Source organism: Cimex lectularius, unplaced genomic scaffold (assembly GCF_000648675.2).
Source record: "Cimex lectularius strain Harlan isolate CLEC.00 unplaced genomic scaffold, Clec_2.1 scaffold294, whole genome shotgun sequence".
Taxonomy (NCBI): Eukaryota; Metazoa; Arthropoda; class Insecta; order Hemiptera; family Cimicidae; genus Cimex; species Cimex lectularius.
In genome coordinates, this window is record NW_019392821.1 from 313,790 (window position 1) to 334,490 (window position 20,701).

At 36.3% G+C, this 20,701-nt stretch overlaps 1 protein-coding gene across 6 annotated transcripts in view; it reads left to right on the forward strand.

Annotated features, from left to right (window-relative positions):
* LOC106670931 overlaps positions 1 to 20,701 on the forward strand; it is a 52,831-nt gene that overhangs the window by 12,276 nt on the left and 19,854 nt on the right. The window contains exon 1 of one of the 6 annotated variants that reach the window (XM_014401611.1): positions 7,137 to 7,192. The exons of 3 other annotated variants lie outside the window; for them this stretch is intronic. In XM_014401611.1, coding sequence (XP_014257097.1) covers positions 7,191 to 7,192 — 2 coding nt within the window. In that variant the 5' untranslated portion in view covers positions 7,137 to 7,190. Of the gene's footprint in view, positions 1 to 7,136; positions 7,193 to 15,993; positions 16,094 to 17,749; positions 17,787 to 20,701 lie in introns of those variants that run through there. 2 more of the 6 variants (XM_024228418.1, XM_014401613.2) reach the window with 2 other exon arrangements.

Below are 20,701 nucleotides of genomic sequence, written 5' to 3' on the forward strand. Positions count from 1 at the left end.
ACCAAGTACTAAGAGGAAATTCATTGATGACAATTTAAGCACCATCCTTAAATTTTAATGTATTTAAGTTTATACATATTTTGTAAACCAAATAGGTGAGGTGTAAAAATAAGAATAAGAACAGAAAATTCTAAAACAAATACGAATTTAAAAAAAAACAACGTTTTTGTCCCCTTTAATACCAAGTGTTTCCACTTCTGGCACAAACTAGGTCTGCTAAACACCTTTGCATTCCTTACATTACAATAAAGAGCCGCTGGCAAGGATATGGAGGTTGATTAACAACACGAAGCTGGCCAATAAGTTATAAAAAACAGCACAATAGATCTTTTCATGTCGTGGTGCAGAAGGCCTTGTGGCTGACTCTTTTATCTCAATCCCTATCCTTATCCCCTAGCTTGCCTCATATTTGCACTTTGTCAAGTGTTTTGGTTTTTTTTTCCGGCTCCAACTTAAGTACCCACTCCGGTGCACCTAGTTATGGTTCGGGTTCCATAGGTGAGAGGTCCCTTTTATAGCTAGTTGTTCATTTCCTTCTATACCTTCATGTTCCATAACACCTTTCTGAGATTTCCTAGAGCCATTATGCAATTTAGGTATTCCCAGAAAAGTTTAGATTTGAAAGTATTTGTTAGTGTCTTTATTACTACCTGACTATCTGAGAGTATGTAAATCTGTGCACCTTTCATATTTTTCTTTATTAACTCCTGCACACAGAGTTTATTCCATGGATCTCAGTTTAAAACTGCAACTCAGACTGCTTGTAAATTTTGTGATGTATATGAAGTTAATGTTTTATGAGAAAGCATTGTCCATAAGTTTTCGCTCAATTCAAAAATGGATATTTTGATTTGGTGCAATAGTACAATTAAATTGCTTAATTTAACAATTAAAGTGGGTAATTATTTGTGAAAGTTGAAATCCTCAAAGCCTGTAATCACTTGATGATTTTCCACGAGGCTGATGCTTTGACAGCCTGATAAAAAAAGGTTCTCTGTTGCAAAATTTGCTTCTTGTGGGAGTAGAAATGAGACGATTTCCATTTACAATGACAGATCAACAGTTACTAATTTGCTTATAAAAAATAAATTTTGGACCGTATAGCTGATAGTTGTCAGGTGGCCTCTTTATATATATAGATTTTTCCAAGACCTTCAACAAAATTGATACTTATTTAGAAGCCAGAAGCAAATGGAATATTTGGAAATCTGAAGCTTTGGCTGCACAGTTATTTATCTGAACTACCCAAAGATTAGGTATTTTAGATCTCTTCCCTTTTCTGTTTTATCTGGTGTGGTCCTTTTCTCTTTCTCCCTTCATTATATTCCCCTTGCTCTCTGGTACCAAGTTTCATGTATTTGATGACGACCTAAATATATACAAACATTTATTCTGCCTTAGATTGTATTAATTTGCAAAATTTTCTCAATAATCTTTCCGACTGGTGTGAAACCAAAAAACTATACTTAAATAATTTTAAACATTTTACTAACACTTTTTCTTTAAAAAAATCTCCTATTTTCCACTCTTGTACCATTATCCTCAGCTACTAATTTGCTAATATATCAAAATTATATTTGTATATCTGAGTAACTTGTATAAGAGATCTTGGTGTCATCTTTGATAGTAATCTTGCCTTTATGAAACATTTACAAAAAATCAAAAATTGCTCCTTTAAAAGGTTTCATCATCCAAAGTACTTATCAGATCAAAAACCCTTCTTGCTATGTCCATGTATATAATTCACCTGTTCTACCTATTCTTGAATATGCCTCAATCATCTGAAATTCACACTACTACACTGATATAAAACTTCTTCAAACTGTTCAAAATAAATTCTTTCATACATTATATTTGAAATTAAACCATCGCAGCGACACATGCTCTTATGCTCCCATTAAATCTTACTTCAATATTCTGATCTTAGTTGCAGCAGAAGAAAATATTTTTTTGTTAGAATATTTTTATTTTTATATTATTAATAATATAATGTACAGATTTTCCAGAAATCCTTGGTAAACTCCAGTTTTATATATCTCCTTGGCACCTCCGAAATAGTTTTTATTGAATATAAAGGAACAAATTTGGCACTTCACTCCCTGATGCATCTCATGATGACAGAATGTAGCAACATATGCAATACTGTTGATTTATTTAATACTTCTTTTTCCTCATTAAAACGTCAGTTTCTTAAAGATATTAATTCTATTTAGTAAAAAAAGGTAGGAATGTACTATGTAAGTAGTTATAATGCTTTTTTATATTATTTTTATATAATTTCTAGTCGTTTTATATGGATAGGGTGTTTAATTAATATTTATGTTGTTTTATTTTTTGCCTTTTAGGATTTTATTGTGTTTTTCATTGATGTATAGTATAGTATTTTTTCATTAATATGTGGTGATTAGTGACCGTTAGTTTATGATTAATCGGAAATCGTGAGATGCGGTCCGGTTTATCTCAACTTTACATCTCACCATCCTCTTCACACAATAATAAACACAGCCAAAGGATTACTTCACAGAATTATTACCCTAAGCCATGAATCACTTCACCACAAGAACATAAAGGTATACAAACATATCCTACATAACAATCCTACCCTAAACACATAATCAACAGAATAATCAACAACTACAACTCAACACTAACACCATCCGCTATTACTAATAATACTACATCGTATCTATCAAATACAGACAAACCAACAAACAATTCCATGCCATTCATTCACGGCCTATCACATAAATTAAACACATTTCTCTCTTCCGATAATTTTAAAATAGCTTTCAAAAACTATAAAACAATTCACACATTTTTTCCAAAATTAAAGATCCCACACCAATAACAAATAAATCTGCCATAATCTACAAAATCAATTGTTTAAATTGTCCGGCATATTACATTGGTCTTACATCCCAATATCTGGATAAGAGAGTAAAGCAACATCTATGATTGCAAAAAACCTAAGCAAAATCCTACAGCACTCGCTACCCACTATCTTGAACACCAACACAATTTCGAGTTCAAAAATCCAAAAGTATTACACACAGAACAAAACAAACATAAACATAATTTCTTAGAAATGGTTTATATCAACAGAGATAAACACAGCATCAATTACAGAACAGATACATGTAAATTCAGTCGCAGCTACGCCAATATCATTAATCAAATTCAATGTCGATAACATACATACATTATCATCACATCACACAAAACCACACATCAAGCATTTCTACCTATTCTAATGTTTCAACAATTTAGCTTTTTTTCCCTAATTATCCCCGTCTATATAATCCCGATAATCTGGTCGAACCATTACTGTCGTTTCTTCCTATCGTCGGCTCTTTTCACCTCAAAGAAGCCGACTCCTTTTACAAAAATGTCTTTCTATACCGACCTCCTTCCCCCACCCTTCAAAATCCAACCTACATAAACATAAAAGAGCAATATCTCTCTAACAATCTCAACACAACACACAAGAATGGCAGAAAACAAACACTTTCAGCGAATAGAAATACTTTGATTGAATATAAAAAATATTTTTTTCGCATGTATAAATTCACTTTTTTCCACATCCTACAGGTATTTGTTAAATTTAAACAATGTTTGTAAATCCCAGGCCCTGAAGGTGATCTCAATAAAGATCGGAACGTTGGCACGATAAAGAAAATTCACTAGTTTCGTGGTCCGCTTGACCAATTAATATCATACAATTAATTAAGGTTTTTAGTTGAGATAAAAAAGTCAATGGCACGAGCGGGATTCGAACCAACGATCTTCGGCTAGATACGCCGCTGCTCTACCACTTGAGCTATCGTGACCTCGATCCACTCGGGCACCAACCGAGTGGTTGTGATGGGAGGTTGGTGTCCGAGTGGATGGCAGCGGGAAGGACTTCAAGGTTCGGACAGGGGCCCAAGACAGGTGTCCCTGGGGTCTGAGCCCGCATGCTTGACTGCTGTCGATCTTGCACCGGGGGAGAAGTAGTGCTCCTCCCCCTTCCCGTCATTGAGGGAAGACTCTTAGAGGTGAACTGAGAGAGAGTAGGCCGGCGGGGAGTTGCCCTTTGGAGGATCTCGCTGGGATACCGCAGAAGAGGTGTGGATGCTCGGAAGCGGGCGATAGAGGACTGAGTGTGGGGTCGCTCCCTGGAGGATCTCGTTCGGAATTCCGCAGAGGGAAGATTCTCCCGTGTGGTCGACTATGTCAAATACTGTTGTCGGTGAGAGTGAGGGTTCTCTCATCTGTTTCCTCCATGTGCGATTTTAGGGTACAAATCGCTGAGGAATAGCTCTCGGTAAGGGTCCCGAGAGCAAGTCGACTGGAGAATCCTTGTGGATTTCGGTGGGATGCCGCAGAAGGGGAGATGATTTTCGTCACCTGGCCTTTGTTACCAAGAGAAGTCGAGCGTGTGTAAGGGATCTCGGTCCATCCATTCATTTCTGAAATCTTCGCTACTGGCCTGGCCACGGAGGGGAATAAAACCAAATGGAAACCGCAAAGTTAATAAAACCAAATGGAAACCGCAAAGACAATAAAACCAAATGGAAACCGCAAAGACAAAAAGATAGGTTTTATACCGATCACGTTGTTTCTCCAAAGTGGTCTGGGAATAGTGGTGGAGTACTGTCTCTTGGCTCTGGGGGTGGCGGTTGGCTCTATATTCTAGGGTCCCCGTCGCTCACCAAAGGGCAACCAACGAGGAAATTGAATCGATTAACTATCCTCAAGTCACCGAACTCGTGTGGGAGAAGACTCTAACAAGCTCCGGAGTGGGTGTAGGAACAACCCTTGAGTAGTAACAGGCACCTGCGGGAGCCTGCGAGAGCTCGTCTGGGCTTCCGAACCCATGAAGGGCTATTGGTAGTATCGACGGGTGCCCCGCGCCCGGCTCGGCTATCTGACCGCTCTGGGTCTCAAGAGAGGCAGCGAAAGGCGTAGCCCACGTTATCTGGGCTCGACTGTTCGACTGTTCCCGTTTCTGACGCTGGGGGAGCCTGACCACCTCCCCCTTGCCGCCATGTGCGATTCAGGGGTTCGAATCGCTGAGGAAGAGTCTCTCAAGCCCAGGTGTGAGCGACATTCGGCCTTCGGGGAGTAGCAGGAAACCTGAACGGAAACTGCGAAAGCCTGAGGAACCGGTCGCCCACCGCGAGCGCACTGATTGTGAAGAGTGAGTGTTTGTGATTGAGGATCCCAATCCGAACTGCGGGATTTATTTTCTGCGGACTCGGATTCAACCCCCCGAGGCGACTCGCTGGGATACGGCCGACTAGTTCGGCTTTTGAACGGCCATCTCGCCTCACCCACCCTGGGAGTCATGGCCCAGTTTATGTGGAACCACGGCGACAACGGGTGGTATAATGTGGTTGAGACTCGAGACCCCGAAACGGCTCACCTCGTGTTCTCTTCCACGGCCCCTTTTTCTCAATCCGAACTCCTTCATTCTATCCTGTAACCCCTCCTAACCCTTGGTTACAAGGGGGATTCCGGGCACAAAATAATGGTGCAGCCCAGGGGGCGTGGCAACCTCTCTAAAGCACAAGCTGTCTTATGTCGGCCTGAGGGTCGGCAGGGGCGGCGGGTGCCTTAGCAGAGTCACACGAGGGCCAGTGCACCAGATCCTGTCTGCAAAGACGGGGGAGGGTTGTATGGCCATCTGTACCACGGGGTGACTGAAATGTTCTGAAAACCAGCCCGAGTCACATTGGGAAAGGACTCGTGGTGGCTTGTCGTGACGCCCCTGGCGGGAACTTAGACAGAGGCTGTCTTCTATCTGGGACCTTTCGTGAAGCTTGCGTATGGCCAATGTATTACCCCCCGTTCCTCACGGGAGACGTTGCGACCGGACGACAGCATGTAAGCGTTGAGGACGTCATGATCATGCTACAGTCCCTCGAATGCGTAAGTAAGCGATTGGAAAAGGGTAGTGAGTCGGCGTCTTTGACTCGAGTATGCTTTGCATTGTTGTGCGTATGACCGGCGTGGTACCCTTGGGGAAGCGAAGGATCGGACCACCTAGGCTAGACCTATGGCGTCCCTCGAATGCGTGCAGCAGGTGTAGGCTGAGCTCGATAAGAGACTTTTTACCGTAGACAGTGCTCATCTAGGGGGTGGATGGCAATCCCACTATAAACTAAAACCGCTGTCGGGGCGTTCTCGAAAGTTTCTACGCTGGAGGAGCCTCTACACTCAGAGAGATAGAGTCGCCTTCTCTATCTAGGGAGTACGCGAGGGGGGGACGGGCTGATGTATTTCGGCGACGACCCGACGCACAATGCGGGCCCGACCATTCGGAGTGGACAAGCAGAGAGCGTGGATACCGACCCTTAGGGGCAGGGACACCACTACACCAGTGCTGCGGCGGTAACACTTTTCCGTCGTATGCGGAGGTGCGTCAGCTCTCATCTTGAGAATCAAAACGTCCGATAAGGCCATGAGCCAGGTGCGGACGTTAAAGATCCTCTTGTCTTGTTGACGATGAGTAACCGGGAACGCATGTCCGAGTGGATCGAGGTCACGATAGCTCAAGTGGTAGAGCAGCGGCGTATCAAGCCGAAGATCGTAGGTTCGAATCCCGCTCGTGCCATTGACTTTTTTATCTCAACTAAAAACCTTAGTTAATGATCATGCTTTCATTATCATGCAACAAGAAAATGTTTGTCTGAAACCTACGTCACACCAGACCTCATCTCACGATTTTTTAATAATATTGAGTTAGTTATAAGCATTGTATTGTATATATTTTTTCTCCTTACTTTGTGTATGAGTTTTTTAAGGAAATGTGTTTTTGACCCATAAAAATAAAATAAAATGCTAAGAACCAAAATGTGGCTTCAGCCATACTTGTCAAAATTTCCCCCGAGTTCGTGTTCCGCATCCCCATTAAAGTCACATCAGGTAGAAAATTAAATTCTTCGTATTTAAATTAATTTTCGTATTTCGGTTTAAAAAACACACTCGTTTCGTAACTGGCAAGACGATCGGGAACTTTCAACGGCCCTTTCTAAATTGTTTACGCGGAAGTGAAAGCCGTTAGTATAAAAACCTTGAATAAAATATGACACATTTAATGATAACCGTGCCCATATCGCCACCCTTAAAAATAACAGAGTGGTTTCATTGCCATCCGTAGACGTCTGGAACCCCGGAAAATATTTTTGGTTGATTTATACACCCTGTAAATGTAAGTAAAAAACCTGAAAAACTGCCCGAATGCTAATGGAAGAGTCGTTTCTATGATTTTTTAAAGCAAGTTCTATTATAAATTGCATTTTGGAATATCCAGGAATGTTTTCTCAGCTAACCACAAACGTATGCTTACGTCCTTTTTCTTTTTTTTAAGCTCAAAAACCCATTTCTTAAAAAAACAGTGTACAAATTTAAGAAAAAAATATATAAAATGCAATGCTTATAACTAACTCAACATTAATAAAAAAGAAAACACTATACTTCACATCAATGAACAATATAATAAAATCTATATTAATAAATCAACATAACCACCCTGTCAATATAATTATAACGACTAGGAATTATAAAAAAAAATATATAAAAAAAAGCTTTATAATTACTTAGTACATTTTTAGCTTTTTTTTTACTAAAGAAAATTATTTCGCTTTTAGTAACTGATGTTTTAATGAGGGAACAGATGTATTAAATAAATCAACAGTATTGCATATGTGTGTTTCTTAGTGACCTCTTGTTTCATAATTTGTTGAAGTCGTGAGGAAAGGTCAAGAATGAGGTAGTTTAGAAAAAACACTTTTTCATTTTTTTTTTGCCGACGTTTTGACCTTTATTCGGGTCATCTTCGAAGCATAAAGTGTGGTGCTATTCTTCTGATGTCATATTGGTTTTGTGTCACAACACTTTCACACAAAACTAATATGACACCACAAGAATAGCACCACACTTTATGCCTTGAAGATGACCCGAATAAAGGTCGAAATGTCGGCAAAAAACGAAAAACCTGTTTTTTTTAAACTACCTCATTCTTGACCGCTCCTCACGACTTCAACAAAATATTGCATATGCTATTACATTCTATCATCATGCGATGTATCGGGGAGTGTAGTGAAAAATTTGTTCCTTCATATTCAATAAAAAATATTTACTGATTTCTGAGGTGGCAAGGAGATGAATAAAATTGTAGTTTACCAAGGATTTCGAGGGAATCTATACAATTATTAATTAATTTGAAAATAAAAATAATCTCAAAATACTTATTTCTCCAGCTAAGATCAGACATATTGGAGAAAGATTTAATGGGAGCATGAGAGGATTTATCATTGTGACGGTTTAATTTGAAATATAATGTATGAAGGAATTTATTTTGAACAGTGTGAAGAAGTTTTATATCAGTGTAGTAGTGCGGATTCTAGATGATTGAGGCATAGTCAAGAATAGGTCGAATAAGTGGAATTATAAAGACGGACATAGCAAGAAGGATCTTTGAACTGATAGGTGCTTTGGATGATGAAGGAGCATTTTAAAGAAGCAATTTTTGGTTTCTTGTAAATACATTAAAGGTAAGATTTCTATCAAAGCAAAGTTGACGTTACAATCTCTAATACAAGTTGCTCTGGTTAACAAGCTGTGATTAATGGTATAAGAGTAGAAAATAGGAGATTTTTTCGTACAAACGTGATGGTAAAACATTTATAATTATTTTTTTAAGGTTCAAAAATATTTTATTTATTGCTATCTATACAAAATCTACCTTGAGCAAATAGTTTAATTATAACCAAATCTGAACGACCTGTCAGACCAGGGAGCAGTGGGGAGAGAAACCAGCCTGGGCTGGAACTCTCTTTTTTTTAAATTGGGTGGGTTAGATAGAAGGTTAAGAGGCCATCGTCGGTTGAGATCGGTTGATTTCGGTGAGACATTGAGGAAAGAGATAGGGCTAGTGGGTTAGGGATGGAGATATAGTTTAGTGTGGAAAGTGAAGAAGCGTGTTCGAAATAGATCTTTCACGAAAGGGATTTTAAGATGTTTATGGATGTTTGATTGCTGACATAAAAGGGAGCATTGTGGATTGAAAAGATTGAATTCCTTGGATATTGGATGATTTGGCCGAGTACCATAGCTCGACTCCGTAGGTCCAAGTGGGTCTGATGAGTGTTTTGTAAGCCGTTAATTTGTTATGTATCCTTAGTATTGATTTTGGTCCAAGTAGGTGTCTGTTGTATATGGATTCCATGTAAGTCTACTATCTAAGGGAAGCCCAAGGTAGTGGACTTGGTTCGATGGTGGTATTATGTTGTTGTAAATGTGCACTGGTGGACAGGTTTGACGTTTGAGCGTAAACGTAACTTGTTGGCTTTTTTGTTCGCTTAACCTGGATCCGCCACAGATTGCACCAGTGGTTATGAGGTTCAGGTATTGTCGGATTGTTTCTTTTGCTGGATGGAGGATTGGAATGTGTTGAAAAGATTGCGGTGTCGTCCGCGTAGGTTGTGAGTTGTACGTTTGGATGTATGTGTATGTAAGCAGTGTAGATGGTGTAGAGGATTGGGCCTAGGATACTTCCTTCTGGAACGCCAGCTTTGATTGGCGTGATAAGTGAAAAATTGGTGACATTGTCACTTTAAACCATCGATCCGAGAGGAAGGATTTCAGAATAAGATAGTAGTAATGAGGGAGGTTACGTTTTAACTTATAGAGGAGGCCGAGGTGCCATACTCGGTCAAATGCTTCCCTAACGTCCAGAAATACAGTATTTTTTGTTTTGTAGAGCCGAGAATATCGAGTCGACTACTCTGAAGCAGTGCTGAACAGTGGAATGGAGAGGTCGAAACCAAATTGATGGTTAGGAATTAACCACATTAAGGACATTTGAAAAATGGCAAAAAGGAGGGAAAATTCAAAAGGTGGGGTTGAGATGGAAAGTTAGTGCCCGAGTGGATCGAAGTCACGATAGCTCAAGTGGTAGAGTAGCGGTGTATCAAGCCGAAGGTCGTGGGTTCGAATCCCGCACTGACTTTTTTATCTCAACTTAAAAACCTTAATTAATTGAATGTTATTAATTGGACAAGCGGACCACGAAAAATAGTGAAGTTAGGAATTAAGTTTTCAGAGTCGAATATGGGAATTAGTCTTTTAAGAGATAGACGTTCAAACATTTTGGATAAAATGGGAAGGAGGCTTATTGGTCTATAAGGGGATGGGGCACTGGGAGATTGTGTGGTTTTGGTATTGGGGTTATTAAAGATAGTTTCCACTGAATGGGGAAATAGGTTGTGCGCAATATTGCATTGTAAATATATGTAATGTACACTATTGCTTTTTTTGGTATTTCGGAAGATTTTAGGGGTCATGAGATCATTGACCCGCGGATTTTCTTTCGGAAAGGCGGAGAATCTGATACATGAAGTGTGCGGGGTGGATGGGCTAAGGGGTAGAGCGAATTATTTAAGATTAGGTTTTGTCTTTGTAAAGAAACTAGAATGAACTTTTCATTTTTCTTTATTTTAAAAACAGTAAATCAAATCCTCCTTGTACTATATATAACAAAGGCGTAGTGGATAGGATAGTATTTTTTCTTTATTAAGTTAGGATCTCTTTGACCCGTAATCCGTACTGTGACCAGTAAGTTGTATTAAATTAGGTAGGTGGGCAAGTAATTGAGAGTAGGCCTTTTACACAGCGGCCCCTTTGGGTCTATTGTGTTGCTCTACATTGCGCTTAACGCTCCTGGCCTAACTTTAGGCTTTTAATAAGCCTCCGAAGCCTTATTACAGGCTCCTGTTCATGGCTTCCCCACTTTGGATTTTCCCGCGCAAAATGTGGAAATGTAGACCGCCTGAACATTAGGCTTCCATATTCTTCCAAATATATCACCAGTCAAGTCTGTTTATATCATGTCCGTTTTAATTAACAACAGCCTTCAATTTGATAATTTTATTTCAAAAATCGAGAATAAGGTCACTATGGAAGAAAATACATACCGTGAGATGCGGTCGGGTGTGATGTAGGTTTTTGAGTGCCCTCAACACGACACGCAAGGATGGCACAATTACACAGAAGACAAACACTTTGAGCCCTGAAGATGATCTCAATAAAAGATCGAAACGTTGGCACGATAAAGAAAATATTTTTCTGAAACTTACATCACACCCGACCGCATCTCACGATATCTGAATTACTATCGATTAACGGTCACTAATCTCTACACAAAATACATACAATTAGTTCCTTCTTTCGAGCTTTCGAAAAATTTAGTCCATCCCTTCATAAAGTTCAAAACTTGTTAATAATTCATATCATTAACTAATATCGCACACCGACAAGAAAAGTGGCACAATTCATCAAAACAGATAAATGAAAGTTTACTTTTTTGACTTATATATTAAGTTCACGCCATTACGGTTGTTGGCAACAAAAACTGTCATGATCCATCTATACTGTCTTTCGTTTCTCCAAAACTTTAAACGGAAAAGGGAAAACGCAAAACTTTCAAAATCCAGCTGTACTATATCATATCCGATTTAATTAACATCAGCTTTAAATTTTATAATTTTATTTACAAAATCGAGGCTAAGGCCACTTTGAAAGAAAATTCTTGCAGTGAAGAACCAACCTCATAAAACTACCCCTTTTTGAGTTGTGACATTTTTCTTGAAAAAATTGGCTGTCAGTAATTCAAATTTTAAAAATGGCAAAAGGAGGGAAAACTCATAAGGTGGGGTTGAGATGGGGAGTTGATGTCCGAGTGGATCGAGGTCACGATAGCTCAAGTGGTAGAGTAGCGGCGTATCTAGCCGAAGGTCGTGGGTTCGAATCCCGCTCGTGCCATTGACTTTTTTATCCCAACTAAAAACCTTAATTAATTGTCTAATATGTAGTAAGTTTTACTAAAATTATTTTTGACCGAAATGTGCTCTTCTCCTGACGTCAGGGCTAATTAGTTATTTAAAATACAAAATCAATTATTGAAATAAAGGTTTTACTGATTTTTATTTAGAAATCGTGAGATGCGGTCTGGTGTGATGTAGGTTTCAGAAAAACATTTTCTTTATCGTGCCAACGTTTCGATCTTTATTGAGATCATCTTCAGTTTTACTGATTATTAAAAATATTGTAATTAAAACAATAAAAAAATCTTTGAAACTATAATGTAAAATTCACTAATTTCGTCGTCCGCTTGACCAATTAATATATTACAATTAATTAAGGTTTTTAATTGAGATAAAAAAGGTAAAAAGGAGGTCACGATAGCTCAAGTGGTAGAGAAGCGGCGTATCTGGCCGAAGGTCGTGGGTTCGAATCCCGCTCGTGCCATTGACTTTTTTATCCCAACTAAAAACCTTAATTAATTGTAATATAATGTAAAAGTTAAAAAGACGACATTGTTAAATAAATATAAAAATACAATATTAGAGTTAAGTATGTTGTTAAAATAAAAGAAATGATACTAAAATAATTCACGAACACTCTAGATTAAGGTATGATCATGAATAAAAAAGTAAATTTGGTTGTTATTGCCAAGCTTTCGACCTATTTTAAAGTCATCATCAGGGCCTATATTAATTTCACATTTCGGAAAACACAGTTGTACAATTGATTTAACAATTGTTTTTCATAATGTGAAAATGTGATACCGGTACAGCATAAAATCTTTCTCTAGACAATAAAAAAACTGATGTAATTTGAAATGTGCCACTTTTCTTGATAATTATTCACACCGAAGCTTTAAAGCTCGACACAGAACTAAGATAGGCCACTTTTCGTGAATGGCGACAGCACGTTCCTGCCTATTCAAAAATGACACTTACTGCTGCCTAGCAGCAATAGTCCACCTACAGTTGTGTCATTTTTCTTAACTTAAAAATAAACTAAATAATCCGGTTTATATAATTTTTCGACTTGTGTCACTTGTCTTATGGGTTGCAATATGACCATCTAATTAAGTATTTAGTAGTAAATCCGGAGAAGAAAAATTTTCCCAATTCGCTTGCTTCTTCAGTAATCAAGAATTCTCTTTGATCTCAACATTCCACTACCTCTAGAAGTCTATCCGTTCCACCCAAACCTTTTAATCCATCTGGCATCAAACACAAAATTAAATATCTACCTCCCTCGAAAGCTCCTTTCCTTTAGTGTTCCAAAAAGCTATACTTTTCCAATTAACCACTCTTAATAATAATAATATTTCTTACCACTCATTTCCCGGCGCCACAACACTTTTCCACAGTTCACCCACACCCGAAACCCATCAATCTACACCACCTTACGAATTCCTCCCACCCCATCAGTTTATTGCCAATTCTTGGTAAAATTTCTTTGTAAGCAAAATCTTCCCATCGTTGAATCCTCTAACATAATCTCCGACTATCAATTGGTGTGGTGGACTCTTGAGAAGAAGGAATGATACCCAGGGCTGTTCCTCGATGTCGAAAAGGCTTTCGATCGAGGCTGACATGAGGCTCTGGAAACTCAAGGGCATCCTACTCTCTACATCCTTGTGATAAGGAGCATACTAACTACAGGATGAATAGGCCAGCAGATAAAAAACACGTATTGTGGGTTATAGAACTGACGGTTTTTAGATTTTGCAAACTCACAAATTAAACTATATTCAAATAAATTTTGTTACGTATTATAAATATGTATTCATTGCATGAAGTGCAAATGTGTAATCAAAATGGGAACAGACAAATAAATAAATTAAAAGAAATAATAAAAAATATAAAAATAAAAACCTAATAGAAGAAATTAATAATGGTAATTAAATCTTAAGAAACGTTTGGAAATGCGAAAAATAAAAAATGAAAATCTTTTTTTAGTTTTCTCAAATACAACTAGCCGGCAAACTGTTTCTTTTTGTAAATTTTGAAAAATAAATTTTCCGAAATCATGTTTTTCAATTATACCTGCTATTTACAATTCAGGTAAAGTTTTAAACAATTTGTTCCTAATTTATTACTTTTTTGAAGGCATGTCAATTCACCCTATTTAACACGAATTCTGTTTTAAGTAGTTGGGGGTTTTATTATTTATTATTATACCGCGTTCGTCGGATCGTTTTTAAAATAATTAAAATAATCCCGCGGTAAAAGCCCGATTAAATCTATGGAGACAAAGAAAGAAGGATTTATTCAAAAATTAATTAATAAATTGTACAGTGATTATTCAGAAATCGTGAGATGCTGTCTGGTGTGATGTAGGTTTCAGAAAAACATTTTCTTTAAGTGCCAAAAAAAAATGTCCAAAAATGTTTTAACAATATTAAATTTACATTAAAACTAGTTTAAATAAATAAAGTCTAAATAGCAACATAACAAAAATAAAAACAATTACAAACAATAAGCTGGAAATAGCATTCTGAAAATGTTGATATTAGGAAAACCAAACTTTCCTCTTTTAAATATTTCCGGGAATAATTTAACACGAAATATATCAAATATGGAGGATCGTTGAATATCTAGTATGGATAAAGTACAAAAACGGCCAATCCGGCTTTCAACTTACAACTGACGGATTGTAAAGTCATCTGTCTGACAGCTCTGTTGAAACTGAATTAACGACAATCCGCAAACACTCGATTACACTTGAAACGTGATTAAGGGCCTCCGATTGCCAAGCTCGACGGTTTCTATTCGGATTTAATTAGGTCAAAAAGTCTCAAAATTCACGTTGGAAATATTTAGCCAATGCACAGAATTGTTTAGCGTTGAACAATCTATAAGAATAAGAAGCTTAAAGTTAAAAAGAGTAGGCCGGTTAGTAATCCTTTCGCACTGCGACCAATATTGCCTATTGTGCAATATCCATTTTTATCTAGATCTCTTGGCTAAACTACAAGGCTTTTTACTAGATCCCAAAGTTTTGTTAAGGGAACTCGTGGCTATCCCTTTGGTATTAGCCTTGCATAGGCCTTCGTAACAACACAGGACATGTTCAGGTGACTCTTCTTCCTGGCAAGCACAGGCTTATTTCTGCTGCCGCGAATCTGTACATATGCCCCATCTATTTGCAGTGCTGATTTCTCCAATCACACAGGGCCTTGATGCAATCCCAAACGACTCTAGACTTTACTAATCGACAAGTTGCCTTTAGTGCTGCCTGACAAATTACTTAAAGGAAAACTTTAAGTACGATAGCTCAAGTGGTTAGTGCAGCGGTGTATTGAGCCGAAGGTGATGGGTTCGAATCCCGTTCGTGACACTAACTTTTTCATTTCGACCAATACCTTACATAAAGATTAACTAATTGAAAGATGTCAGAATAATGCCCATGCTAAATATGAATATCATAAAGTGAGCTGTTGAACTGTTTCAAGTCGGGTTTGTTCATGCATCATAATCAAAATCTATGTTGTACCGATTCGCGTGAATCAAGATGTCAGCGACTCTCCTCTCTGTCACACCCTCTCTCTCTCTCTCTCTCTCTCTCTCTCTCTCTCTCTCTCTCTCTCTCTCTCTCTCTCTCTCTCTCTCTCTGCACCTCTTATTCTTTCTGTGTATATGTATAATAATCTCAATTTTAATAAAGTGATATTCTAAAACTTATCATAAATTTTAAATATGATAATTATTTTACAATATATGATGATGTGATATCATTGATTTATTATTAGTCAATTTTTTAGTAACTCTACATGCATAAAATTGTTTCTATAGAGTAATGGTACTTATTATATAAAGAAATTTGTCAGCACTTGTGCGAGTGGATTACGTGTTTTTGATGACTACAGCTAGGTAAAAAAACTAGTTCTCTGTTTGATGGCCGTTGAATATCTTTGGTGAGGATTATCAGCGACAATCAAACTGCTCAACTACTCGCAAACCGAGTAACAAACTAGACCACGTAATACGTTTTCCTTCCGTACGTCAAGATGTAACGCGGATGCAAATTTTTGTCAACGTTCAGAATAAACGTCAGAAAGACAATTAAAGTCGATCCCGTGAATAGAATTGGACGTTCTTTTGTTATCTTCGTCATACCTTCAGGCTTACACGGAAGCACCATAAATCCCGTCAATCGACTTCCACCCGTATTCTGGGTGGGGCATAAGAGAAGAAAGCTGGTCCTTCCTCGGAGCCGGCAGTTCTTCCGTAGCTTTCCTACCCGATTGGACCAAGTAAGTACAATTTGGATGTTAAGGACCTTGTACACAAACAAACAGCTCAAGGCAAACTGCTCACGCTGGATTATTTACCTTCTTAATCGAGAAATGCAAACTGAAAACATTCACGATAATTTAAAATTTAATTAAACTCAACTTTCGTTTAAAACTTATTTTGCCAGACAAGCTCTGAACACACAATGTACGACATTCACATACTTTTCATGCAAATTAATTTTTTAATTTAATTTCAAGTAGGTAGTTTACATAGACCATGACAACATTACTCAACAATTACTACTGTTTCAATGAGTTTATAATAATTATTTGTCATTCAATGAAAATATTTTCGTCCACTGGTATAACTTTTAAAATAAAAAATGGCGTTTCTGCCATTTTCATAGATTTATTATCACTTTTAACCAACTTATTTTTTAACTTAAACATGGAAATATGCTTCTTGCAGACTAAACAATTCTAAAAATTTTGATTTTGACACTTCTCGATCAAGTATTTTATTTTTTAATTGATAAAGAAAAATTCATATTTAGATGGATACGAACGCTCGCTATTATACCTAGGTATTAGGTAATTAATTATTACATCAATGCCAATTTCAAGATTAATTTTCCACTAGTAATCTATCCATTTTGTCAAAAAAAGGTAATAGAAATGAAAGATGGTGTCTGTTTCGAAAGTTCAACAAGTTCGATCAGTATCCTTCTATTTTCCTACTTCCATCAAACGGGAATCAATTCTTCAATTTTTTTCAAGTATCCAGGATCAAGATTATATAATATTGTTAAAACAATTGTCATTACATTATTGCATTACTTATAATTTAATTTATATATTTGAGGTATCACAGATTAAAAAAAAAATAGAATGCTGAGGTTCACAGGTACAATTCGATCCTGTCCTAATATTTTTGTCTGGTAGTTTTTTAAATTTTACGAGGTTTTTAAAAAATAAAATTTTATGGACCAATAATTACAATTTTCACATCTTTTGAAGTTTCACCTCTCTTGCATTTCATTATTATATTACATCCTTTTTTTTATAATTTAATCTATATATTTGAGCATCATAGGTTATAGTTAAAAAAATAGATTGCTGAGGTTAACAGGTACAATTCGATCCTGTCCTAAAATTTTTGTCTGGTAGTTTTTTAAATTTTACGAGGTTTTTAAAACATAAAATTTTATGGACCATTAATTACAATTTTCACATCTTTTGAGGTTTCACCTCTCTGGTACTAATTTATCACAATATCTCGTTTCATAACATACATCTTTGACTATTTTATGGGCGATTCTTAATGTAAAGCTGTACATCACACCTTCTAACATGCAGACAATTTTTTTCTCTAAATTTCTCAAGGCAGAACTAGCATTTTGACGGCTGAACCTTTTGACGGTTAAGTCCTTCATCAAATTTTGAAATGTTTTGCGAACAGCCGTTCGTTATTTACCGTAGAAGTTTAAAAAACAATTCAAACAAATCATATGTTGTAAAACTATTTTTACACTTTTGTTTTTTCATATGACATTTCTTGTTATAAAGACATAACATAAAAATTAAACAAAGGATAAATAATCAATTATTTACAACTTTCTTATTTGATGAAAGCTCCAAACTTCTTCGACGGTAGATTAGACTACATCCTTTTTTAAATATTTCAAAGCACGCAGTACAGAAATTAAGATAAGTAAGAAATTTATTAATGAATAGGTTTTTAATTATATCATGCTAGAGAAATATACAATTCATCTCTTTTAAGAATTGTAACTAAAGAAATATTTTTAAACCTATTTTTCTTGATTTATTACTATAAAACGTTTTCGAAAAAGGCGTGTTGATTTCAAATGGCTCTAAAATGAATATTTAAAAATAAGGCTGAGTGAGTTTCTTGCAATCGAGGTGTTTAGGTACAAAGTGGTTGTTATCAAAGTTCTCAACTTTAAATTTATTATTTAAACAAACATAAAACAACATTGAACATATTGAACATAATTTTGTACGTACTATATTGCTGAAAGCAGACGTTTTAAATGTTTACTCTTGTTTTTTGAGCTGTTTATTCAATCTGCTTATGAATTTCTCATCGAACAATTTTAAAAAATATTCACGAAAAGAAAGAATACTATTATTTCTGGACTGTTAGCGATGGCTAAAACAAAATTTAAAGATCTGCGAAATAATGGATGATGAGTATTAAATATTTTTGTTATTCAAACTTTCCTTAGAAAGGATAAATTTTAATGAAGTTTTATCAAAATTTTCAAGTATAGAAAATAGAGTGATATATATAATAAATACTTACACCTTTTAGTCCTATTATACTAAACTTTACGTTCGTTAACTCCTATTAACGTAAACTAAAACTTTTTCATTTTATTTACTGTTAAACGTTTTGGAAGATTTCTTTTGACAATTTAAATATTTTATATGGAAACTAACAAGTAAAACACGCTAATAAATTAAGATAATAGTGTTTTATAAAGATCATACTTTTTGAATTTGTATTAGATCCAAATTAAAATTTCTCCATATTTCACGAACTACTGGTTTGAGAAGAAACCCGTCCGACTCAGACTAGCAAGAATAGGAATATGAATGTGATCATCCAGTGTATGTTCAAATTGTTGAAAGCAGTTCATCAACTCTTAGTATGTAACTAACCATCCCTAACTTAGTATGTAACCAGGCACATTAATAATTTTTTCGTTTTTTATGTCAAAATTTAGGCGAATTTATATGCCGCGCCGGTTAGGAACGAATTGTTTAATTTTCCAATTTAACTAATTTTTCTTAGTTAAGTGTAACTAACTTAAGAGATAATTCACCATTTTGTTAATTCCAACGTTATCCCAATGATCACTACATTTCATATGGGGGTTATTTTATTACCAAATGACGGTTTTATTTATTTATTTTTCTATAGGTATTGTTTTTGATCGAGGTTGGTTAATTACGTTAATTACAATACACCCATACAGAAGCGACGCTGATCATTAAGTCCATTATTGGCAATATCAGAAACTTCCATCGGTATTTCTACTGAATTTATTTTGCGGTTTATAATGATTGTGTTAAATGGTGTTTAGTGCTAACAATAAGCGTGATTTTTCCGTGTTTTCTCGGAAATGAACAATGTGGATGATCTATTCGATTATTGGAGAGTGTAAAAAATTTTCAATTTAAGGCTACAATGCAGTTTAACTGGCATATAAGTTTGCGGCCCCGAGGGCAACTCCACCCAACCGATTTCAGCAAAGTTTTCAAGAGAGTTGACACGTTCAGAAATGTGCCAATAATGGTCACATTCGCTGAATTCGGTTTATCAATTAGTGGAATATGGAAGTAAATAATATATAGGCCGATGAAAAAAATCAAAACTTTTGACGTATCGCTTGAGCCGAGGGAGGCACATCTTCACATACTTTTACATTCAATAAAACCGTATGGCGTGAATTTTATTTCATTTCGTTAAAGTTTCTTGAGTTTGAGTGTAAATTGCCGTCATAAGGTTAATCAAACACACACATTTGGCATCAGGGGCCACTTTCTTTCAAGAAATTTTGATATTGCTTTAAAGCCTTTGTGTACAATTTGCCCAGCTTTAAGAGATTCAGTTATAAAGCTAGATAGTGATTATGAGTATGATATAAAAATGAACGAAACACCAAATCCTCTTTAATGTATCTGTTGATCACCAAGAAGCGGACGTGTAAAAAGTTTTGCGCAAACAATACATTTATAATCGGTTCAATATTGAATAAATCCATTATATTTAGTGGTCCGAATGACCAAATTACTTCTTTCAATTAATTAATCTGTATGTATGGTAGGTCCTGGTTGAAATATAAAAGGTAGTGTCACGAGCGGGATTCGAATCTCGCTGAAGAGAAGAACTGTGATTTTTCCGTGTTCTGTGTAAACTGGTACATTTGTCATTACTTTAATATTAATGGGTATAAATGACGTTTTCTAAAAGTCCGTTAGAGTTCGTGGTCCGATTGACCAATCAACTTTTTTCAATTAATTAATCTTTATATTAGGTATTGGTTGAGATAAAAACTAGCTGGTGTCCGAGTGGATCGAACTCACGATAGCTCAAGTGATAGAGCAGCAGCGTATTTAGCAGAAGGTCGTGGCTTCGAATCCCGCTCGTGACACTAGCTTTTTATTTTCAACCAATACCTTACATAAAGATTAATTAATTGATTTGATTAAATATGTACGTACTTTAGTTTTCAAAAACTTAGCAAGTGCAAGAGGAAGAGCCATTGAACTATTTTTTTCAACCTCACAAAGATAATAGAGAAAGATAGGTAGATAGATAGATAGAAAGATAGATAAATAAGTAGAGAGAGAAAGAGAGATAGAAAAAGAGAGACGCACTGAAAACTTTCATTCATATGCTAATTTTTTTCTTATTTCAATGTGGAGACACAATTATAAAACTCATAATTCGTGAAGTGCCGTCTTATAATTTTTATATGTCACAGAATCCAAACACCACGGACAGTTTGCGCGATTTCAGGGGTATAAGCAGGGAGGGGCGAGTCGTTGGTGGTTTCCATTCGCGCTAATCAATACAAAATGTGTATTCAAATTTTA